The sequence below is a fragment of the Colletotrichum fructicola genome, assembly GCF_000319635.2.
Source record: "Colletotrichum fructicola Nara gc5 chromosome Unknown KSG_Nara_v1_contig06, whole genome shotgun sequence".
Lineage (NCBI taxonomy): Eukaryota > Fungi > Ascomycota > Sordariomycetes > Glomerellales > Glomerellaceae > Colletotrichum > Colletotrichum fructicola.
Genome location: NW_027094056.1, coordinates 6,843 through 28,700, shown reverse-complemented (window position 1 = coordinate 28,700; position 21,858 = coordinate 6,843). Strand labels below are relative to the sequence as shown.

The 21,858-nt window shown below is 51.5% G+C and overlaps 3 protein-coding genes across 3 annotated transcripts; all 3 read left to right on the top strand.

The window, feature by feature from the left end:
- Positions 1 to 2,022: 2,022 nt before the first annotated feature.
- On the top strand, positions 2,023 to 3,126 carry CGGC5_v010279 (uncharacterized protein; the record flags this gene model as incomplete). Its single annotated transcript, XM_066152304.1, has 2 exons — positions 2,023 to 2,237; positions 2,307 to 3,126. The coding sequence occupies 2 exons, from the start codon at positions 2,023 to 2,025 to the stop codon at positions 3,124 to 3,126; spliced, it is 1,035 nt and encodes a 344-aa protein (XP_066008152.1).
- A 2,843-nt stretch (positions 3,127 to 5,969) lies between these two features.
- CGGC5_v010278 (uncharacterized protein) lies at positions 5,970 to 7,271 on the top strand (the record flags this gene model as incomplete). Its single annotated transcript, XM_066152303.1, has 1 exon — positions 5,970 to 7,271. One exon carries the CDS (start codon positions 5,970 to 5,972, stop codon positions 7,269 to 7,271), a length of 1,302 nt encoding a protein of 433 aa, XP_066008153.1.
- A 6,535-nt stretch (positions 7,272 to 13,806) lies between these two features.
- Positions 13,807 to 17,527, top strand: CGGC5_v010277 (Bloom syndrome protein-like protein; the record flags this gene model as incomplete). The annotated part of the gene is made up of 3 exons (XM_066152302.1): positions 13,807 to 16,221; positions 16,286 to 16,845; positions 16,891 to 17,527. 3 exons carry the CDS (start codon positions 13,807 to 13,809, stop codon positions 17,525 to 17,527), a joined length of 3,612 nt encoding a protein of 1,203 aa, XP_066008151.1.
- Between the last annotated feature and the right edge of the window lie 4,331 nt (positions 17,528 to 21,858).

Here is a 21,858-nt window from a genome sequence, read left to right as displayed (position 1 = left end):
CTCTTCCGATCTTTCCTTTGGTGGTGGCGACCTCATTTGTCGCGCGGAGATGGGTCCGGATGGCTGAGATAACTTCGCCAGGCGTCAGAGTCCCCTTATCAGCGTCAGATATCTTCAGAACTTCAAAGGAATCAGCCCAAGTGCAGATAGGGCTCTGGCGAAGGGCTGATATAAGTTCAGGAAACCATATAGCTGACTGAGTAACTCCTGCTACCTCAGCTTCTTTCGCTTCGTGGATGGCTTGGTCCCATTGAGTCACCCAATCCTCAACCTCCTTCCTTGTTGAGAGTCTCTTTCTAAGAGGTTGTGTGAGGGTCTGTTGATACTGGACGTGGGCGGCTCTCAGCCGGTCGACACTACTGATGCCCACTCTGTCCTTGAGGTTCGATATCCAGACGTCAATAGGTTTGTCCGCAGTACAGCAGCTTCGAAGAAGGGATTCTGAAACTGTGGTCTGAATCCACGTCTGAACTGTCGCAAGATTCTTAATCAGGATCTCATGTTGTTTAGCCTTATTGTTGTACTCAGTCCACTGGTTATTATATATAGCTGCGTCAGCACTGGATAAGTCTCGAATGGTCTCTGGGATATCTAGCGATGCTTCTGAGGCTAAGTCAGGAGTGTCTACTCCCTCCTCTTCTTGGGCTTGTGCTCTCCGATTCCTCGCTTGTGCCGTTATCGAGAAGTCGGTAATATTTGGTTCGCGAGGTGGGCGTAGTCGTGTAGCAAGGTTACCTTGAGGCTTTGATTCGGGATTCAAGTATTGCCAAAGGTTATACAGCTGTGACTTTGATCGTAGTTGATCGATCCAAAGGACCCAGTCGTCAGGTCCATCGAGACTTAGCTTCTTTGAGTCTAAAGCCATTGTGAGGTACTTATAACAGGAAGTAGACGTTGTACACAAGTGTCCAGTGTATTGGGTCCTGTTAGATGACAGAAGCCCTTATTCGTGACTTGGCGTTCGTTTCGTCCGTTCCGATGGACGCACTGGCGATCGGGTTGAGGCTCTTCAGACTGTTAATTGTCGAATCGTGCACCAAGTCATAGGACCAGAAAAGTGATGTGTATTGTCTTATGAAAAATCTTCTCCTCTTCTTCAACCGAGGATCTTCTAGGACTTCTTTTATGTCCCAAGGTAGGGCTTAGTTACCCTAGCTATCAGGGTTTGTCCAGACTGGAAAAACTCTGCTTAATACCTCTCAGGGTCGCTTTTATGGCAAATATCTCTCAAGGTCATCATGCCAAACTTGTCCTTAATCCCAGGGGATCAGGGCCACCGCCACAGCGGTTATCCACGGCGAACTTCCGAATTCCATCCCGGACTTTCTGACAGAAGCTTCAATATACACTGGGCTGCAGGAATGTGATCCGCCGCGTCACGTTTAGCTTTCTTATCCCATTGACTACTGCATAACATCGGAACCTCAGATACAATTCCTACTCTTCGCTCAGCATGCTATTCTCGAAAGGGTATGGAGTTGAGGGGAACGACGGAAACAGAATCGTATGAAACCATAATTATTTACGACCCCGCATCGAGATCTACTGACGTCATATGGCAGTCGATGGGATAGATTGGAGTTTCAGCTGTAAAAGTAACGCGCAACCGTAACATTCGGAAAACGCATAGGTGTAGCTACTCTTTGCATAGTAGCTAGCTAGGCAACTAACCACCTGGCCCTGATCTGGCAGGACTGTTATTGTGAAGGGGCTAACCTTAACGCGTGTGGTTTTATTCACTTCCCCCTTTTGTTTTTCTTTCCTTTTTTCTTCTTTTTGTTTTTTATTTTTTCCCATTTCTCACTCTTCAAATACTTCTGCCTCACCCTTTAGCCCACAAACAACTCATACATAGTAGTATTCTCAATGCTTATGCAAAGTGCAGACCGTACAACCTACAAGCGCAAACATCGTCAAGTCCGGCAGTCGTGTAACGCTTGTAGTCTGCAGAAAATACGATGCGGTAAACAGCACCCGATATGCCACCGGTGCGCGAAGAAGGGGCTGTGCTGCCAGTACAGCATGTCTATGCGTACAGGTGAGCGTCAACGACTAGCCGAATCGTACGACATGCCGGGGAGTAGCACAGGAACGTTGTCATCATTCGCAGCTCCTCAGCTAGTGTCACTATCGCTCAGCACGACGGAGGATCCCTCCACCGAAAGCCCGACGAATCGCTCTCAAGCCTCGTTTGACGACGTCAGGAACTGGAGCTGGCTGATTGACACAGCCTCTATGTATTTACTGGAGCCTAGCCTGGAGCTTGCAACAAGCGAAGATCCTTCGACTAATAGCATAGTGTTAAGTTCGCCTAGCAATCAGAACACGCCGTCCTCTCCGCAGTATTATCCGAGACAGCCTGATGGGAACTCCGATATCCCATTTGCGGGAGATACTCGACCCGCCGAAGATGTAGGCAACAGTATCCAGGACGCCAGCCCACGGCCGCAAGTGAAGGGCGACGCCCTTAATCCCGATAGAACACGCCGTGTATATGACTGCGCCACTGAGGCTCTGAGCCTCTTAGAAAACCTCCACACGTCAGCGAGCGGCTGTCTAACGGTTGTACAACGCCCACCTCATCTCGTCGCTATCGAGGGAGACTGCAAATCCGGGCAGAAAGATATAGGCGATATACTGTCTGAAAACAGAGAGGCACTCGCCAGACTTAACAGCCTACTAGGCTGTCCATGCTCTAGAAGGCAAGACATCCTTCTTTTGACGTACCTGGTGATTGCTAAAATCGCGGACTCGTACCGCCTGATCCTCGGGATCAGCGACAGCGCCGAGCCTGCAGCAAAGCATTCCACTATGGAACAGTCACCTAAGATAACTTTGACGACTGTCTCGTGTATCGGCAGCTACCCCTTGGACGATAACAGCCAGAAGATCCTCAGCGCGCACCTGGTCCTAAGGCAGGTTAGAGATCAAGTTCAGCCTCTACTGAAAAGGATACGTCCCGGCCACGGCCATGTTCCCGACTCACTACCACCTACATACAGTCGGTGGTACCCATCGCCTTTGAAGCCTCTCCAGTCGACGTTACCAGTTCATCACCACTCTCACGTTACGGGCGTAATCAACCAAGTGTATGCCGACGCTAGTAGTATCAAAACTGGGTGCTGACACTGTTGCCCTACATCTAAGTAGGGTCATGACGCCTCCAGGTCCTGCGCCCTCGTCGCGGATGAAAAAGCCCGTCGTTCACGGTCGTTAGCAGTATTCTCCTCAACAGGAGGCAGGGAATCGGAGCGAAACTTGTAACCACCCGATATTATGTCACGAGAGCCCGCCTTTTCGCTCAAGCTTGCCCTTTTACGCAGCGTTAGCCACTTCAGTTTCGTTCATTAGCTACCTTAATGTTTAGTAATATGGAGCTCGTTCGTTCTCAATACTATAGCGATTGAGGTGGTGTGGTGGTAGGGTGGACAAGCCAGAAGGTCATGTGCCCTCATACGCCAGTCACTTATTAGTAGAATTCATCGGCAATACGAAATATAGTAGAAATAAACCTACCGTGCCGTTATATATAACGCTGGTCCATTGTAATAGGGTAGCTGGACGAGTCTAGGAGCTAATATCTTCTTTTCCTTCTCAATTTTCTTTTTCCTGAAGTGGCTTTCTGTCCTTTCACTTACTTCCTTTTATTCCTATCTTCTGCCCCCCCCCCCCCTTTTTCTTTTTCGTTTTTTGGGGTTTCTTTTCTTTTTCTTTTTCTTTTTTTTTTCTTTTTCTCTCTCTTCCTTTCCTCTTTATCCGCTCATCTTATTGCGAGGAATCCCTTACAATGGCCACAGGCACAGGTTCCAGTCGGGTTTGATCCCAGTATAGATGCTACGCAGTGGTGTTTCCTAGAACAGGCTTCCCTTATACTATTGACCTACTAATCAGATGCAACCCTGTAGACCTAAAATGATTGCTATCATCTGCTGGTTCTCACGTGCTCGACATCAAGGTCCTTAAGCGCCACGGTGAGCCCCTCTTATTCCTGCAGTTCTGCAGTATATATATCCTGTCCCAGCCGCCTACCTTGCGACCTGGGTAGACGACTGCTCTACTGTCACTATTACATACGTAGCAATCGATTACAGCATGCCCAAGCAGGCAGCTCCTGACTTTAGACACCCATCTGAAAGCGTCTCAGACGCGCAGGAACACCAGGAACACCTGCCAGCCAGCCCTCAGACCGTCTCACCCAACGCAGTAACGATATCCAAGGACGACACTAATACAGGCGAGGCCTTACGGCTACTGCTCCCGCGGTATCGGCCGGAGGGGGCCAGCAGCGGGTTGTGCCCTCAAAGCGAGGCCTCGCCGCTCGCAACATTCCCGAACGCATGGTGCGGCCCGCGACAGCCGCACCTGAACGCCAAGCAGCGGCGCGCAGCAAAGCGACGGGCTCGTTTCCACGTGCCACACGGGCGAACATCTCTAATAGAGGAAGAAGCTAGGGCCCGCGCCGACCTGGCGCCACCCCTTAGGGAAAGATTCTCAGACCCAGCTGAGATACATCGAAGTCTATCGGCTATCCCCGTCCATCCTCCCCCAACCCATCTCCTCAAACCCCGCCCGCACACCGCATACGACCCGTTGATCTGCGACTTCACATCCCTCCTAAAGAATAAGAATGTCAGCTGTGCGCTCTGCGCCTTTTATAAGCGGGGACGGATAGCAGAGACGCATAAGCTGAAGAGGTGCTCACATCAGGCGGAATCATCGGAAGCCCAGGGCTGGTTAACAATGTTCCGGTCATACCGGGCCCGCGGCGGCGGCAAGGGGGCGCAGTGCCACGCCTGCCGGTTCCCGCTAACGCTCTGTTGGCGGACGGTCTACCGGGAACAAATGGACGAGTGGTACGGCAATGAGCAAGAGGCGCTGGAGAGGGAGGATATACTATATAAGGAGGTACAATGCGTATGGGTAAAGGCCGTGCAGCGGTTTGTTACAGCATGCATGATCGTAGGAGGCATTGGTGCTGGTACCGGCGTGAGCACTCTGGGTGCAATGGTCCTGGAGGTGATGGGCTGGTCGGACTGGTCGGGTCTGTTGTCGAACGGGCCCGAGCATATACGTGGATGGCTAGAGGAGATGGATGAAGTGGATGGGCTCTGGTGCCCGCGACTCCTACGGCTGTTCTGGCTCCTAGCCCACTGCTGAATAAGGTAGTATAGTCAACTACTGAAATCAAGTTGGAATTCTTGTTTCCTTCGGTCTTCCTCTTCCCTTTTTTCTCTTTTTTCCCTTTCTTCCTTTTCTTTTTCTTTTCTTTTCTTTTTCATCTGCCCTCTTCCTTCCTCCCTCAGCGATTCTTCCCCATACACGCGGGAGCCATGTGAGAATGCCCTCTATCAGTCAACAGCAACGTGGAAATTTAACTTGAGCCTGACTAATCGGGAAGTCACCTAGCAGCATCTCGGCAAGCAGGAGCGAAAGTGGAGGGAAAGGCACTATATAACTAACTACAACTGCCTGCCCTTACCTGCGTACTTGCCTGAAACACCTACTTAAACACCAGGCTAAATCCACACTCACACTCACACACTCCCACATCTGATGCCTTTGTATTAGCGTGGAGCTAGCTAATGAGCTGGAGCAAATCAGAAACCTACTATTGTGCATCTCCTACTACTGCCTTATAAGGCCTATTAATATCTTGCGAACAGTATTGAGTACCTACCTGCAAGGTACCTCAGGCAAGCACCTACTGACCTAAAACATCACCCTCTTAATTCTCATGCTAAAACTGTTGACTGCTTAGTTTACCCTCCCTGAAGCGGACCTGCCTCAAACACGAGATATTCAATGCTTACCTGTCAACAGCGCAAGAGATCAGGAAACTACCTAGTACCAAGAAATACCTCCTCACCTCCCCATCGCCCAACCCTACAGGAGCGAGCGTTCCGACCAGGAGGAGCAGCAGGAACGAGCGCGACACGCTTCACATCAGCAATCTACCCCTCCTAACCAGCATGGACAGGCTCCCCGCGGAGATCGTCGACCTCATCTTCCGGAACATCGCTAGCCCTGGAACCGGCCTGCGTCACATCGCCCCGTTCCTCCGATGTGGTCGACGATGGTTCGAACACGCCGTCCCCTTCGTCTGGAAGAGAGTGTGCCTCCTGGCCATTACACAAGAGTGTATAGACAATAAGAGGAGGGCCCTGTACGCGTCACAAATCGAGACACTCACCGGCTGGGACGGACGGAAGTGCGGCTGCGGCCTTTGCCAGGCGAACGACCCACCAAACTCACAACCTCGCCAATACCTCCTTCCCCATGTGGACCTCACCTCGATCTACCGACTCCCATTCCCCAAGCTGAGGCAGATACAGCACATGAGGTTCAATGACCCAACGTTACCCGAAATGATCGAAAGACTCCACACAGCAGATGGCAACACCATCACGAGACTGGAAGTCAGCCAGTGGCATGTCGAGTCCGCCCTCCCGGACTTCGTATCATTGCTGACGAATCTCTCCCAACTCCGCGTCGACCATCTGGCATACCATCACGACGAAGTCTCAGTTGTGCAGCCAGCGTGGGACAAGCTGACGTCCGCCAGCATGTTCCGAAACCTGACGTACGGATGTGACGAGTCTGCAATGATTATACACGCCCTGTCCGACTGCCCAGAGCTGAGCAGGCTGCGCATTACTATAGAGCCGGCCATCTCGAGCCTTCTGAGTCCCCTACCCCCAAACCACGCGGATTGGTACAAGCGCCGAGGTCAACCCTTCAGATCTCTCACCAAGCTCGACATCAGACCAATGAGAGAGTGCACCTCCCTGTATCAAGAGCTCGCAACCATGTCAGCCCTGAACTCGCTCACCGTACGGTTCAGGCCAGCCAGCATCTCGCCCGCAATCCTCACGTACCTGTCGAGAATGACGCAGCTGCAGGAGCTCCGCCTGATTGGAACGTCTCGCGGTGGACGGATGGGGCTCTGGAGCCGTGGGACGTTCCCCCCCCAACAACGCTTCGGATGCGATCAGAGGGATGAGCCAACTCAAGACGTTCCAACTCAGCCTCCCCGGCGTCTACGCCCTCACGCCCGGCCAGGGAAGCCGCCAGCACATGTTGGAGTCGATTGCACGCAACAACCAAGAGATAGAGGAGCTGGTTCTCGACGCGAGCCTGCGGCTGCCAGCAGCATCTTCTTCCTGGCGGCCCCCACCACCAAACTCGACACGCCACGACACCGGGAAATCAATGAAGATAACCCTCCACTCCATCAGCATTCCAAGGGAAGGAGAGCCTGGGCCGGTCGATGAGGGCGTAGCGGAGGTCGTCAAGCAGCTCCACACTATATTCCCAAAGCTGCGGTCCCTGTTCACCTCCGCGGACGAAATGGAACACTGTGCGAACCGTAACGGTCCGTTGCGAGGGTCGGGTGGGTTAATCAAGCCATCTTCGTCGCTTGCGGTCTAGGCGGTCTCCCGAATTGCGCATATGGACCTGCTGTTCTCAAAAGACCGACCGATCTCAGTCGAATCGAAACCGTCCCGCAATGGAACGCAGGCATCCACGTTGCATCAGATCCCTTGTCGGATCGTCCGCCCGGCCGCCCGGCCGCCCTGTGACGAGCGAGAGAACATACCCGCAATCGAGAGGGGAGTATTCGTGTCCGAAGAGGAGAAGGAGCGACCGCAGTTCGCGACGTAGGCACTAGGTAGGGAGGGCTTGGGGCACGTCTAGGGAAGTGGAGGATCAGGGCATCGCCTGCATATAGGGCAAGGGTATCATAGCGGCCCAACCGAACTTCATAACACCTAATAAGCCTTGGACCTGTACATCTCAATCCACGGCGATGTGCGCAAGATTTCATTCACTCATCGTGACAAGTAGTAGGTAAACGTCTGTGCTATCAAGTCGAACCGAAAGGCCTGTTTAAATTTGAAGGCCTTGACAGCTAAGCCAGCCAGCCTACGAATACAAGCGACCGATATAGGTACACCAGCCAGCAAAGGAGCTCTGAGGAAATCGGCTGCTCTACCTCATCTGACGCGCGGTATAGAGACAGCACCAAACAGCCAGAAGAAGGCCCCAGCCCCTGGGAGCGGAAGAGAGGAGAGGAGAGGAGAGGAGGGGGGCTATCAAAGCCAAAGCCGGCTATTAGAAGTGCTCATTCGACTTGGCCCATGACCGCACCCCTTACCATCTCAACGACTGCATACCAACTTTGCAATAGCTAACACCGCTAGCCCAGGCCAGACAAGAAAATGGCTTGAGATCAGGATGGAGAGTTAAGGTAGCCTTATAAGAGCAGATGAGGGGCGATCACCCGGGGGCGTAGGCTCAAACCAGCAACCCTAAGCATAGCGCACACACACGCACACCCTTCTTCCAAGGGATGTCTTCCAAAGCCTCTCAGCAGCACCCGCCACGCCTTCTTTATAGAGGTTGGTTCTTTGATATGACACTGCCAGCTGTCTATTCTCAGAGCCGAAGGGGGCGGGAGGCTCGGCAAATCGCTATTCGGAGAAAGTCATGCGGTTTTTCGCCGCAGCTAACCAGACGCCAATCAAACAGCCTGGAAGAAGCATCCTTGCCGGACCGCGACATCGCAAGTCTCTCATTAGAGACACCTAGAGGCGTCTTGACCAAGGCATTGATCTAAGGTATCTAGCGTTTAACCTAACACCGCTGGGATCTGAACAATACCTTAGTAATGGACCTCAACTTTCAGCATAAGCGAGGCTTTCTACAGCATGACGTTGGACTAGGACGTGCGTATTACTCAATGCCCTATAGTAGGATGGAACCCTTTATTTTCCTTATACCTTTTTTGCTTTTTTCTCTCTTTCTTTTTCTCATCTTTTTGGGTTTTCTTTTCTTTTTCTTCTTCTTTTTTCTTTCTTTTTTTCTTTTGGTTTGTTCCCCCCCCCGATATCTTCCTCCTACTGTAATCATCCTTCTTTGGAGTTCTTTCTTGTAGCTGCTGATATAGTCCTTACGACACCGTCCGGTTAGGCAGGTACATGATACTCGATTTGCAGTTTTCCTGCGTTCTTCACAGACCGAGCCTGATTCTAAATGCTTGCTTAACGGATTAAACCCCCCAACCCCTATCATCATTGTGAAGGAGCCTGGGCGAAGCAGCTCATAACTCTAAAGACCACTAGTAGTGATTTCTAAAAACCAGATACTCTAAACCTGGCTCTGTAGATATGGTCCGGCCTCCCTGGTTAGGACGTCAGTTACATATAACCATGAGATGTGCCTAGCCTAGACGTCCATGTCGCATTTCAAGGTAGCGTCGAGCCCCGCAGCCGCCCCTTGCCCATAGCTTAACAGCCATGGAGTATGTTATATGGTCCTCTCGTCCCTTGAAGAGCCTCAGAGCCTTAGATCCTCACTTGTGGAAATTCAACTAACGACGTAGAGTAGTGCCCTCCCAAAGCTTAATACGGACCAGGTTAGGGCTAGGATTCCAGGCCAGATCGAGATAGCAGGTAGGGGCTTCTGGCTTGGGGCTACGAATGAGCAACACGGAGGGGCAATGGGGTAGGACATACGAAGGGAAGAAGTAGTAGACGACGACATACGGCGCGTATTCGCGTCTATATAGACCGGTGACAGTGTCTGTCTATCTATCTATCTATAAGCCGACCGGGGGTATTTAGGAACCCAACTACCGAGTCCGTATAACAATTGCTAGTAGAAAGCCTTTCGAGGGCCCCTATGACTTGATTATAGAATCTGGATTACCTAACCTACTTAGCCAGAAGCCCCTGGGGGCTTCTGGGACCTGATCGTAGTAGAAGCCGGATGTCCCAACCGACTTGGCCAGAAGCCCTTAGGGGCTTCTAAGGCCTGATTGCAGAATCCAAATAACCCCAGTGATTTGGCCAGAAGCCCCTGGGGGCTTCTGGGACCTGATCGTAGTAGCAGCAGAAGCCGGATGTCCCAGCCGACTTGGCCAGAAGCCCCTAGGGGCTTATCAGACTAAGGTAGACCATACAATCCGGATACCTCGCCCCATTCGGCCACAAATACTCCAAATCTCTCGCGTATACTTACCTAGCCCTTCACGTAACCTCAGGCAGATCCTCAGGTTCGTACGTAACCCGTCAAGCCTATAGTCACCGTAGAGCTTCTTGCTTGTAAACACAGCCGATCAGCCAGTCGAAGCAAACTATAAGCATCGTACTTGACTGCACGTATCCTCAGAGTGGGCGGTATGATCAGTGGCAGGTGCTCTCCCTCATCTCCCCTCCCTCGCAAAAAAAGGCGTATAGACTGCAGTAAACAGATATAAAACAGGAGAATAGTCAAGGTTTGGTATGAATTCTCGCGGGTGATGTGGACAGCCTGATGGGGATATAAGAGAATGGTTGACGCACATAGCGCGTGTAAGGTAAGAACAGAAGATAGAGAGGCAGCTTAGTAGTAGTAGTGAGAGCGGACAGAAGCAACTATTTAGATGTGTGGTAGGTTCATTGGAGCGCGTGTCTATGCGTGGCCTGAAGCGGACTTAGACACCGCGGCGCGTCATGTGGAGAGAAACCGACGCGTTAAAGCTAGCCGGATACAGAAGAAAGACAGGAGGGAGGGCTGCTTATGTCACAAACCACGTCATTTAACCAGTTAACAGTAGTAGATAGGATGAAAGACGACAAAACGCAACAGTAAGTAGCTCTGACATTTTCTTACGCAGCAGACTTGAGCAGAAATCAAGCATGTAGGGGCATGGTGCTTTATTATTTGAACAACGGACGGATCAGGTAACGCAAGGAAAGGGATAAATAAATGATCTACCACGCCCAGAGCATTACTAACCCTATCTGTGATTACCTAATATGCCGCTGCTGATTACATAACAGCTCATCTACTGTGAACTGCCATGCTCAATCACCCCACCAAATTCATAGCTTAGATGAAGTGAATGCCTAATAGCTCTATAGGGAGTATCCTCACGCAGGAGGAGTCAATATAGATGGTTTATGTATACCAGGAAGAAGTAATCTTAACTTTAAGGGAGCTCGCTCGCCGCTTCTACTAGCTCATATGAATTTTTTATCATGTCATTACTCCATATTCTTTGCAAACACACGCCTGCCTGACACGACCACGACCACACCAGCCACGTCATCTCCATCGGGTTAAGACTTAATAGAGTATACTACATAAAGTCAAATAGATTGGAACTGTATTCCAACCGTCAAGTGGCTGCTTCTAACCCCTAACACGTAGTTACAGTCGTATATAGGTCAAAGTATCCCGTTGAGTCCCGCATAACGCCAGTATATTGAGGAGCTATACCCTCTCCAATTCTGCTGCCTACATGAATCTCACGATATGCTGGAAAAAAAGTGTCGATCAACTAGGACAACTTTTAATTCGCTGTGTCCAGCACACTTGTATACCAGCGTTATGCGGTAACCGATAGGATAGCATAGGTAAGAACGTGGTCAGACCTACACCAGGACAGGCTCCCGTAATAGACATTCCTAACGAAAGATACCAGCTGTAGAGAGAGAGCATTCATCATATCTCTAATTCTGTCTCTAGCCTCTCATCTATATCTAGCTGAAGATGATAAATGCGCACTCACAGCTCACCGGACCAGTCATTCAGCCTATCTACAAAGAGCGTAGATTTCTACTACCACTTATATGAGCACTAACCGACCACAAGAACGTCTTGAAAGAGCACAGTACATTAGAAGGGGAGAGGTTGCAGGCATATCTAGTCTGAGGGTTATCAATATGAATAGGTGTATAGTCATTACAGCAGGCACCGCCCTCCTTCCTAGCTTCTACCGTGATGCTTATTGGTATACGTACCATAAACTGGATTGTAGATTGGATGGTTCTGCGCCCTGAACACCGCACAACTATCCTGTAAGCCGCCGAGGAAATCTGGCGCATGTGATTAGATAATAACCAGGGTCAGCCTAGGCGCGGATGGGGATAGAGGTAAAGATATAAAGGGGTTGAAGGCGGATAATGGATGTGATGATGTTTTCTTCCCACGCCAAGCCGAGAACAAACGAGGTCAATAGATCTAGTTAGTAGGCCTATATCTAGGCGTCTCATAAGTATGTCTATTCACTTGAGTTTCCCCAAGCCTCGTCCACGCGAAAATCACTGCGTGTGGGATCTTCTAGGAAGGGAAAGATATTCCATATCATAGTGCCCCCCCTCACCCAAAGCCCTCAAGGGCTTTCTTTCACAGCCACCTAGACCAGCGAATCCAGGCACCCAGGCCCCAGATTGCTTCTACCCCTTCCCCCACAGGCTACAGGTAATGATTGCCCAGCTTTAGCCACAACAACGTGATAAGGGTGGAGAAACCGAAGACGGAAGCAAATCCTAAACAGGAACAGTGATCACACACATTCCTGGGGTGGAACATGGGCTGAGTGCGCACAGGAAGGTAGACAGAAGGGAGGGGAGGGAGGGAGGGGCACACAACATTCCTAGGCAACTGGCACTAGCCCCATTGAAATTCCAACGGAAGGCCAGTTAAACGCCGCATCCAATGTGAGACTTCGAAGGGGGTATGGTAGAAGAGCGCAGCAGGCAACAATAACGAATTTCTACCAAGACATATTTCCCACGTATGAATAACACAGTCTACCCAACCCTAATACAGCTAACCCCAAACCGGCCCAGGTATGCAAGCCCGGCGAGAACACATCACAACGCCCTCCTCTTCCCATCCACCAACACATGAGGACCTCCCACCAACAGATGCACTGTCCACCTACGCTGCAGAGTATTCGCAAACCTCATTTTTGCCTGGCAGTCAGTAAACCACTCATACCATGACGAAACGCAAGCGCAGCGCTGAGGATACAACTCCTACCATTACGTGGGCGATGGCTTGAAGTCAAAGCCGTTGTGGCCACCACCAGAATTGAAAGTGGGGCCAGGGAGAGGGGGGGTCAAAGCCGGCACGTAGAGGGGGTACAAAGCCGTAGAGATTCCCCAGAGTAAAATAGACAAAAGTAGCATGCAATTGAAGCCACAAACCGGGTCATTACGGGAATCCAGTTTTCAGTGTTTTGTTTCGCCATTTGAGTCCAGAAATAGGGAAATAGGGTAGTAGATATTTTTGTGATGTCGTCCCGATCCCCGCATTAACCAGCCAATCACATAACAGGGCCACCAGCCAGGCCAGAAAGCCCGACCGAGCGATGGAACGTAAGCAGGGAGGAAAGTAGATCAAGGAGAAAGTATATGGAATTAAGGGGCAGGAAGGTGAGTTTATAAAGAGAGGACAGGAGGAATCAGTCATAAACAGTAGATAGAAGAAAGTAACCAATACATATAGCCAAAGATGGAGCCATTCGTTCACGACACGCAGTATTCCATTTTGATATGCACGTTATGTAAGTATGCAGTCGTAGCCAACGAAGTCACAGCACATTTACGCAATCACCATCGGTCAATCACCGCCAAGGCCAGGAGCAAGGTCGCCGGATTAGTCGGCGATATTCCCGGCGTCATCCGCAGCCAGGCCGATTTGCAGTCGTTTCAATACCCAGACTCCACAGTCAAACCCATCGCCCACATCGCACCACCCCAAGTCGATGGATTACGTTGCCATTCATGCCGTTATATGTGCCGCCGCGTGCGAAACATGCAGGAGCATTGCCGGGCAGAACATGGATGGCAGAATGATTGGCAGAAGGGGGGTAATGTGCAGAAGAGGGCCATGGCAGCAAGGGATTTGCCGTGGGCGACGGGGGTGCCATGCCAGCGGTTTTTCCCATCGCGCGCCGGGAGCCGGTGGTTCGAGGTCGGGCGGGGGTTAGGGGTGGCCGTTCGAAGCGAGCCATTGGAGCCGGGGACGGACGACATGGCGTGGTTCGTCGCGTTACACGATGACCAACAGAAGCGGTTCGAGGCCGACGCGCGCGAGGAGGTCAGTACGGTGGACGAAAGGTTGGAGCCGAACGGGTGGTTATACCGCGTCGGGTGGACGAGGGATTTGGAAGGGTTGAACAAGACGCAGTTACAGGAGGCCACGCGACCAATTGAGGATGGCGAGGAGACGTTAGAGGCCATATGGGCCGTGTTCAACAGCGTCGCCGACAAGGCACGCGCAACAGCAGCACCGCACAAGGTCGGGCACGACGTGTTGTTCGAGGCGGAGCGGAAGGAGATCGGCCAGAAGCCGGTGCGGCCGTTCGATAACCGCATGGAGGACGACACGTGGCAGCGGTACAAGGAGGTTTGGCGCAAGATGGTGAGCATATGGTTCCGCATGGACGAGTGGCCGGAGCGCGAGCGGCCGCCGTACCGGTTCACCATGCGGCAGGGGTCGTTGTGGGATGCGTTCACCAGCCGTGTCGAGGCGGACGTCGGCAGCAGGCAGGCCGCGCAGGCGGAGGAGGTCGAGAGGATGTGTTTGGACGCCATCATCGCCATCATCGAGGACCCGTACAAGCAGAGCCAGAAGGAGAGCGCGATGATCGGCGCGTTGGCGGTGTTGGGCATCCGCGAGGACGGCGGTTGGCACCAGGCGACGGAGTACACGACGAATTATTCGGCCGTGATCAAGGTGGCCAAGATGTTCGTCGTATACCAGGCGTGGTTGGAGCGGCAGGACGAGGTGGCGGAGTTGAAGGCGACCAAAGGGGCCGAGGCGGCGTACGAGGAGGCCAGCAGCGTGTTCCATTTGGTGCGCGACAAGGTGCGGCGGTTCATGACGCGGATGCCCGGGCGGCCGGACGACGAGCCCAGGGCGATGAATTGGATTTACGACGCGCGCAAGTACGGGATGCACATCCGGTTCAACACGGTGGCGCCGGGGATGGTGGATTGGAGCGGCGACCGGATATCGTTCCGACGGGTGCAGGTGCGGGTATGCGAGTTGGCCGAGATGTTCCACGGGTTGGCGCAGGAGGCGCGGTCGTTGTTGGCGCAGTTGGCGGTGGTGGACGGGGATGGGGATAGGGATAATGATCCCGACAGGGACGGGCACGGCGATGGGTACGGAGGCCGATCAGCGTTAGCAGCAGCGTTGCCCGCCATCAGGTGGGACAGCATGCACGACGACCACAGCCAGGACCGGCCGGGGTATTCGTTTTTACACGACGACCGCAACGAGGCGTGGGTGGGCAAGGGGAAGGGGTGGATCGCACGGCGCATCGCAGAGTCGGAGGCACGGCGGCGGGCGTGGTTAGACCCGACGCGAGGGACGGCGGCGGCGGCGGCGGCAGTGGCAGCAGCAGGAGAGGCGGAGGAGGCCACGTCCAACCACAGCAATAGTCACCACCCGTACCGCGAGAGGACGGAGGAGGCCACGTCCAACCGCAGCAATAGTCACCACCCATACCGCGAGAGGACGGTGCAGGCATACAGACAAGCGTTGGAATCGTTCCGGGAGCGGTTGTGGATGTTGATGCACATGGTGGCAGGGCAGCCGGCGCGGGCGCCCGAGTTAGCAGGCATCAGACACAGCAACACGGCCAACGGCGGGGTCAGGAACGTGTTTGCACACGACGGCATGATGTGTTTCGTCACGTCGTATCATAAGAATTACCGCCAGACGGGGACGGCCAAGGTGATACACCGGTATTTGCCGCGCGAGGTCGGCGAGTTGTTGGTGTGGTATTTATGGTTGGTGTTGCCGTTTTGGCAGCAGGTAGGAGGCATCATCCATCAGACGGACCGGAAGAGCGCATTTTTATGGGCGGACGACGTGGTTGTAAGGGGCAGGGCGGCGGGCGAGGCGAGCCGTGATAACACCAGGGGCGACGAGCGCCGCAATAACACCAAGGACAACGACGCCCGTGACAACACCGAGGACGACGACGCCCGTGACAACACCATCACAGACGAGAGCGCCAACGCCACCCCCGGCCGGGCGCCGTGGACGGACGAACGGTTGTGGACGTCAGACAAGGCAAGGCGGATCATGCAGCAGCACAGCGAGCGGTTGGTCGGCAGCAAGATCAACATCAGCGGGTGGCGGCACATGGCCGTCGCCATCGCCAACCGGTATTTGAACGAGGCGTTCGGACGGGTAGACGACAAAAACAACGACAACAACGACAACAACGACAACAACGACAACGACGACGACGACGTGGGGGTCGAGGACAGCGCATTGGATTTGCAGGCAGGGCACGGCACGCACGTGGCGGGGATGATATACGGGCGGTTGTACCAGGAGGCACCGTTCGGCACGGCGGCGTTGCGGGACAGGGGGTCGTGGTCGTGGTCGTGGTGCGGCAAGCCACAGGCGCCGGGCAAAATCAGGGTTAGGGTTAGGGTCAGGTCGGGAGGGTGAGGACGGCGAGTTGAGCGCCGTCGAGGAGCGCGGTTGCCAGGAGGTCAGGGATTGGTTGCGGCAGCAGCCACGCGGCAAGGCGGTGGTGTACAGCAGCACGATCGAGGGCGTCGAGCGGATGGCCGAGGCGTTGGGGTGCGCGGCGTTCCACAGCAGCATCGGCAGCACGGGGGACAAGGCGTCGAGGTTGGAGGCGTGGAGGAGGGGCGACGGCGCCGATGAGGGCGTCATCGTGGCGACGAACGCGTTAGGGTTAGGCATCGACGTGCCGGACGTGCGGTTGGTGGTCCACGCGGGCATGCCGCGGCGGTTGCGGGATTTCGTCCAGGAGAGCGGGCGTGCCGGGCGAGACGGCCAGCCAAGCCGGTCGGTTGTTATATGCAGTAGGGCAGCCGTGGAGGAGGAGGAGAAAGAGAAGGAGGCAGGGGAGGCAGCGAAAGATGGGAGGGCAGCCGGAGGGGGATGGGAGGTGTCGACGAGGACATACATCAGGGGAGAGGTATGCCGGCGGATCGTGTTGGACGAGGTCATGGACGGGCGGACGGACCGTTCAGGATGCGAGGAGGGTGAAGAGGCATGCGACATGTGCCAGCAGAGGGCGTAGGAGGTGATGTGGGCAGATGACGGGGACGGACATGGAGACAGAGACGAAGAGATCAGGGCCGCGTTCGAGAGCAGTCAGCAAGCCGGGCAGTTCCGCCGGTGGCAGGCCAGGGCAGAGCGTTCAGGGTTAGGGGAGGAGGGGGAGACGTTCAAGCAGCAGTTGGCGCGATGGGCGGGACGGTGCACGTATTGCGGGATACGCCGGAGAGAGAGCGACGGGCACACGTTGGACGATTGCCCAGGCCGCGGGGAGCAGGCGTGGGGGTGGACGGCGCAGTACAGGAGGCAGATGGAGGAGGCCATGTTCGACGGACGGAGGATGGAGAATTTCAGCAGTTGTTTCCATTGCGGATTGCCGCAGGGTTGGTGTCAGCGATGGGAGCCGTTGGGCGAGGACGGCGGGCGGTTCAGGGAGGTCGAGGGCGGTTCATGCCAGTACCAAGGGTTGATGGTTGCGATGTTCGCCGTCGCAACAATCGGTGTAGGGTCGAGGGTGTACGAGGAGACGGTGAGGGCGATGCGTAGGGCGGACGGTTTAGAGGAGTTGGCGTCAAGCGAGAAGGAGGTGTACGAGTGGTTAGGGCAGATGATCCAATGGGGAGGGGTGCAGTCAAGCAAGTTGTGCCGTTTGACGAGTCAGTTGTGGCAGAGGGCAGTGGAGGGCGTAGCAGACGGATGAGAGGGGGCAGGGTAAAGCCGGCGAGTAAGGGTAGTATATAAGAGTATTGTAGTTAGACAGTAAGGGGTAGAGAAGTAGAGCAGGGAAGCAGAATAGCAAACGGAATATCAAACGTTTTCACACAGGATAAGTTCGCATAACAAGTGAGGGCAGAAATAGATAGTAAGTTGAAAAGAAGATAGAGGACAACAGAGGACGATAGGGATCGATGAAGGTCGATGGAGGTCGATGGAGGGCGATGAAGGAAGATTTCAGTCAATAAGGCAGAACGGGGATTCACAGAGAGGAGAGAGTGTGGATAAGGAAATTCAGAGTTAGTAAAGAGACGGGGAAATCAGTAAGGAAACGGAAATAAACACAACAAGTTAGTAAAGAAGGAGGGAGATTTATTTATCAATAAGTAGATATATGAGGCGTAAGTAGATAGAGCAGGGTTAAAAGAAGGGAAAAAGGTCAGAGTCATAGACGAAGGAAAAGGTTAGGGATAGATGGAAGAAAAGGGTCAAGGACAGCGCAGAGATGTCAGTCAAAAGAGCGGAAAAATGTAGTGTACGTACGTAATAGGGCAATAAAGTGCACAGCCGGGTTCAAAGCATTTTCCAAAGGTCAAATAGCATTCAGTTCGTACACATCACAAAGAAGGAAGATGACACAGTGTATATATACCAGATATATAGAGTATAAGAAAAAACAACAAAATGAAAAGGAGAAGAGAAAGGAAAGAGGAGAAAGACATAAAGGTAGAGGATAGGAGGTTGAGAGCAGATGCAGACGATATATCAAACAGAATGAGGGCAGAGGCATACCAATAAGAAGGAGCAAAGAGACAGAACATCCACACATATATAGAACGTAGTATAAGTAAGTTAAGGTAGGATAGATGGAGATAACCATCCAAGTCAGGGTTATACATTGAAGATCGTCAGATTGTATAGTTATATATACAATCACATAACGATAAGCGTATAAGCACAAAAGCCAAGATAATCATAATCATCCGGGAAATACAACAGGGACATCAGTATAATGCCAAAAGAAGATTGAATATAACAGAGTAATAAGAGGAAATTTAGGTTAGGATATTATCAAAAGATGCACAGTTGTATACAAAATCATCAGTAAGGCGATATTCAAAAGGAAAAGAGCAAAATCAGTATATATATAATTTAACATAAGGTTCAGAAGAAGCAATACCAAGCCAGAGAGGACGTCAAAATAGAATAATAATAGTATAGTTCAAAGGTCGATTTTTGATGCGCATTTCAAGGTTATGATAGTTATTAAGAGAATGATAGGCAGGTTAGGGTTATATCAGAAAACACAGGCAGCAAAGAGAATATATAGTCCACATATGATGAAGGGTTCATGATACCACGACACACAGCATATAATAACAGTAGAAAGATAAGCAGAACAAAGTATAATGCATTTCCACATCACAAGGTTTAATGTTACACGGGAGGTGAAGAAATTAGATTGACGGGAGAGTTGAAAAGTCCAGAGGCAGGCAGAAGGAGAGAGTAGGAGGGAGAGCAAGAGGTCCAACAGAGCAAGACAGACCAAGCAGGTAAAAAGGGTTAGGAGATACATATCAAGGTTACATAATACAGGACAGCCAGAACAGCGGTATAAGATTTTAGGGTTAGGGTGGAAGTACAGTTCACAATTTCCACAGTTGGATAATAAGCCAGGGTTAAATAAAAGGTAGAGTAATAGGGTGAAGCAGGTACAAAGTTAAGAAAGAAGGAGTGAGATGATGGAGGTAGCAACAGAAGAAAGGAATTTCAACAGTGAATGAAGGGATAAAGACGACGCAGATAAGGGAGTCCACAGATGAAGACCATAATGACATAGGAGTAGCAGGGATAGCGAGGAGGGGGAAGAGAATTTGGGTTACGAAGGAAGGTTTCAGAGTAGCCAGTCAGAAGTGATTTTAGAACGGAGGAAATCAAGTGGAGAGAGGGAGGTTTTTAGGGTCATGAATAAACACAGAGCAGTTAAGACGAGGAGATGAGCAAGACAAAGAAGTTACATATAGCAGGTCACGTTATATATTGGTAAGTTTACGTTCAACATGGACGGAAGAGTTAAAGAAAGAGGAGAGAGAGAGAAGGGTAGGATTATCGCAAGAGGGGCAGGTAAAGACGGACAAAAGAAACAGGTCAAGGTCAGAGCAGGAGGAGGTAGTCAGGGATAGATAAGAGGAAAGGGTTAGGGATAGATTTTAGGGTTATTAAGAAACAGAAGGTCAGGGTTATGACGGTAGAGGGAGAGAGAAGGGGCAGATGAAAGAAAAAGGTTAGGAGCAGGGCAGAAGGGGATAATTAGAGGTAGATAAAAAAGAAGGTTAGGGATAGATGGAGGGAAAAGGTTAGGGACAGATGAGAGAAAAGGTTAGGGACAGGCGAAAGAAGGTAGTTAGGGACAGAGCAGAGAGAGATATTCAGGGACAGATGGAAGCAAAAGGTTAGGGACAGATGAGAGAAAAGATTAGGGACAGGCGAAAGAAGGTAGTTAGGGACAGATGAAAGGGCAAGTTAAGGCATTGAACAGCCCAACAAGGATATTAGGAGTAGAGGTTGAGGGATGAGATGGAAAAACAGGGCAGAGGGTTAAGGATAGAGTGGGAGGAGAAGAAGGGGAGGAGGAGGGAGAGAATGAAGGATATTTTTCGGGTCAGGGTCGCCAGGCAGAAGGAGTTTTGGGATGGAGGAAAGGATGTGGAGATGGAGAGGGTTAGTAGGGGAAAAGAAAAAAAAGCCAAAACAAAGAAACAGAAAAAACAAAAACCAAAAGGGTTCAGTTGCCAGGGTAGGTAAGACGGGGAAGTAAGTGAGAGGAATGATTCATTCAGCGGGTAAGGTAATTTATTCACAAGTCCAAGTCCAACATAAACAGGGGGGGTTAGAGAAAGAGGGGAGGGGAGGTAGGGGTTATCGCAGGAGGAGCGAGTCGGGGATGGAGGAGAGACAAAGGTGGGGGTTTAGGGTTAGAGGAGATGGTCAGGAACAGACGAGGGAGAGGGGTCGGGACAGAGGGTTGAAAAGGTTAGGGATAGGTGAGAGAAAAGGGTCAGGGTCAGATAAAAGAAAAAGGGAAGGGATAGATGAAGGAAAAAGGGTGTGGACAGGGCAGAGGGGAATAGTAGGGAATAGATGGGAAGAAAAGGTCGAGGATAAGAGGCGAATTTGGAGGGTTCATTCAGATGAGAGTCGGTTTGGGTTAGTACAAGGGAAAGGGTAGGCAAAGAGTTCCAGTCAAAAGAGTTTAGGACAAGTGGAGTGAGGGGAATAATAGAGTTTAGGGTGAAGGCAGATATTAAGAGAGGAAAGGAAATTCAACGGTGAACAGAGGGATGAAGACAACAGAGGTTATGTAGAATGCGTCGGAAGATAACGGAGTTTAGGGGTAAGACGATAATGATACAGGAGTAGTAGAGATAGCGATGAGGGGGAAGAGAATAAGGGATGATAAGGGAAGGTTTCAGAGATACGGGTCAGAAGGAATTTTAGAAGAGAGGAAATAAGGTAGAGAGAGGTAGGGAGCAAAAAAGATCAATTCACAAAGAAGTTAAGATGATGAGGTGAGTGAGAGAGGCAAGTGATATAGCAGGTTAGGTTATTTATTCGTAAGTTCACGTTTGAATACAGACAGAAGAGTTAAGCAAAAGGGAGAAAGGGAAGGTTAGAGTTGTTATAGAAGGAGTAGGTAGAAATAGGTAAAAGAAAAGGGTTAAGGTTGGGGCAGGAGGAAGCAAGTCGGAATAGGTAAGAGGAAAAGGTTAGAGATAGACAAGGAAAATTAGAAACAAATGGTTAGGGTTAAAAAAGTAGAGGGATTGGGGAGGGGATAGAGAAAAGAAAAAGGTTGGGGTTATAAAAATAGAGGGGGGGAGCAGAAGGGTTAGGGTTATAATTGAATATGAAGAGGAGAGGGGTATAGGGAAGGGACAGATGGGGAAGAAAGGTTAGGGATAGGGCAGAGAGAAAGGATAGGGATTCATAAGAAAGATGAGAGACAAAAGGTTAGGGTTTTTTTGGGGTTAAGGGTGAGAGCAGAAGGAAACAGTCACAATTCAATATAAAGAGGACAGGAGAGGAGATAAATAGGGGGGAAAGGTTAGGGATAGATAGGAGGAAAAGGGTAGAGATGGAGCGGAGGGAGCGGTGAGAATGAAATGGAAAGAAAACGTTACAGATGGAAGAGAAGTATTTAGCGTTAATCCAGATAGAGGTCGTCAGGAACAGATAAGAGGAGAGGTCAGGGATAGACGAGAAAGATTGGAAACAAAAGGTTAGGGTTATAAGCGTAGAGGGAGAGAGCAGAAGGAA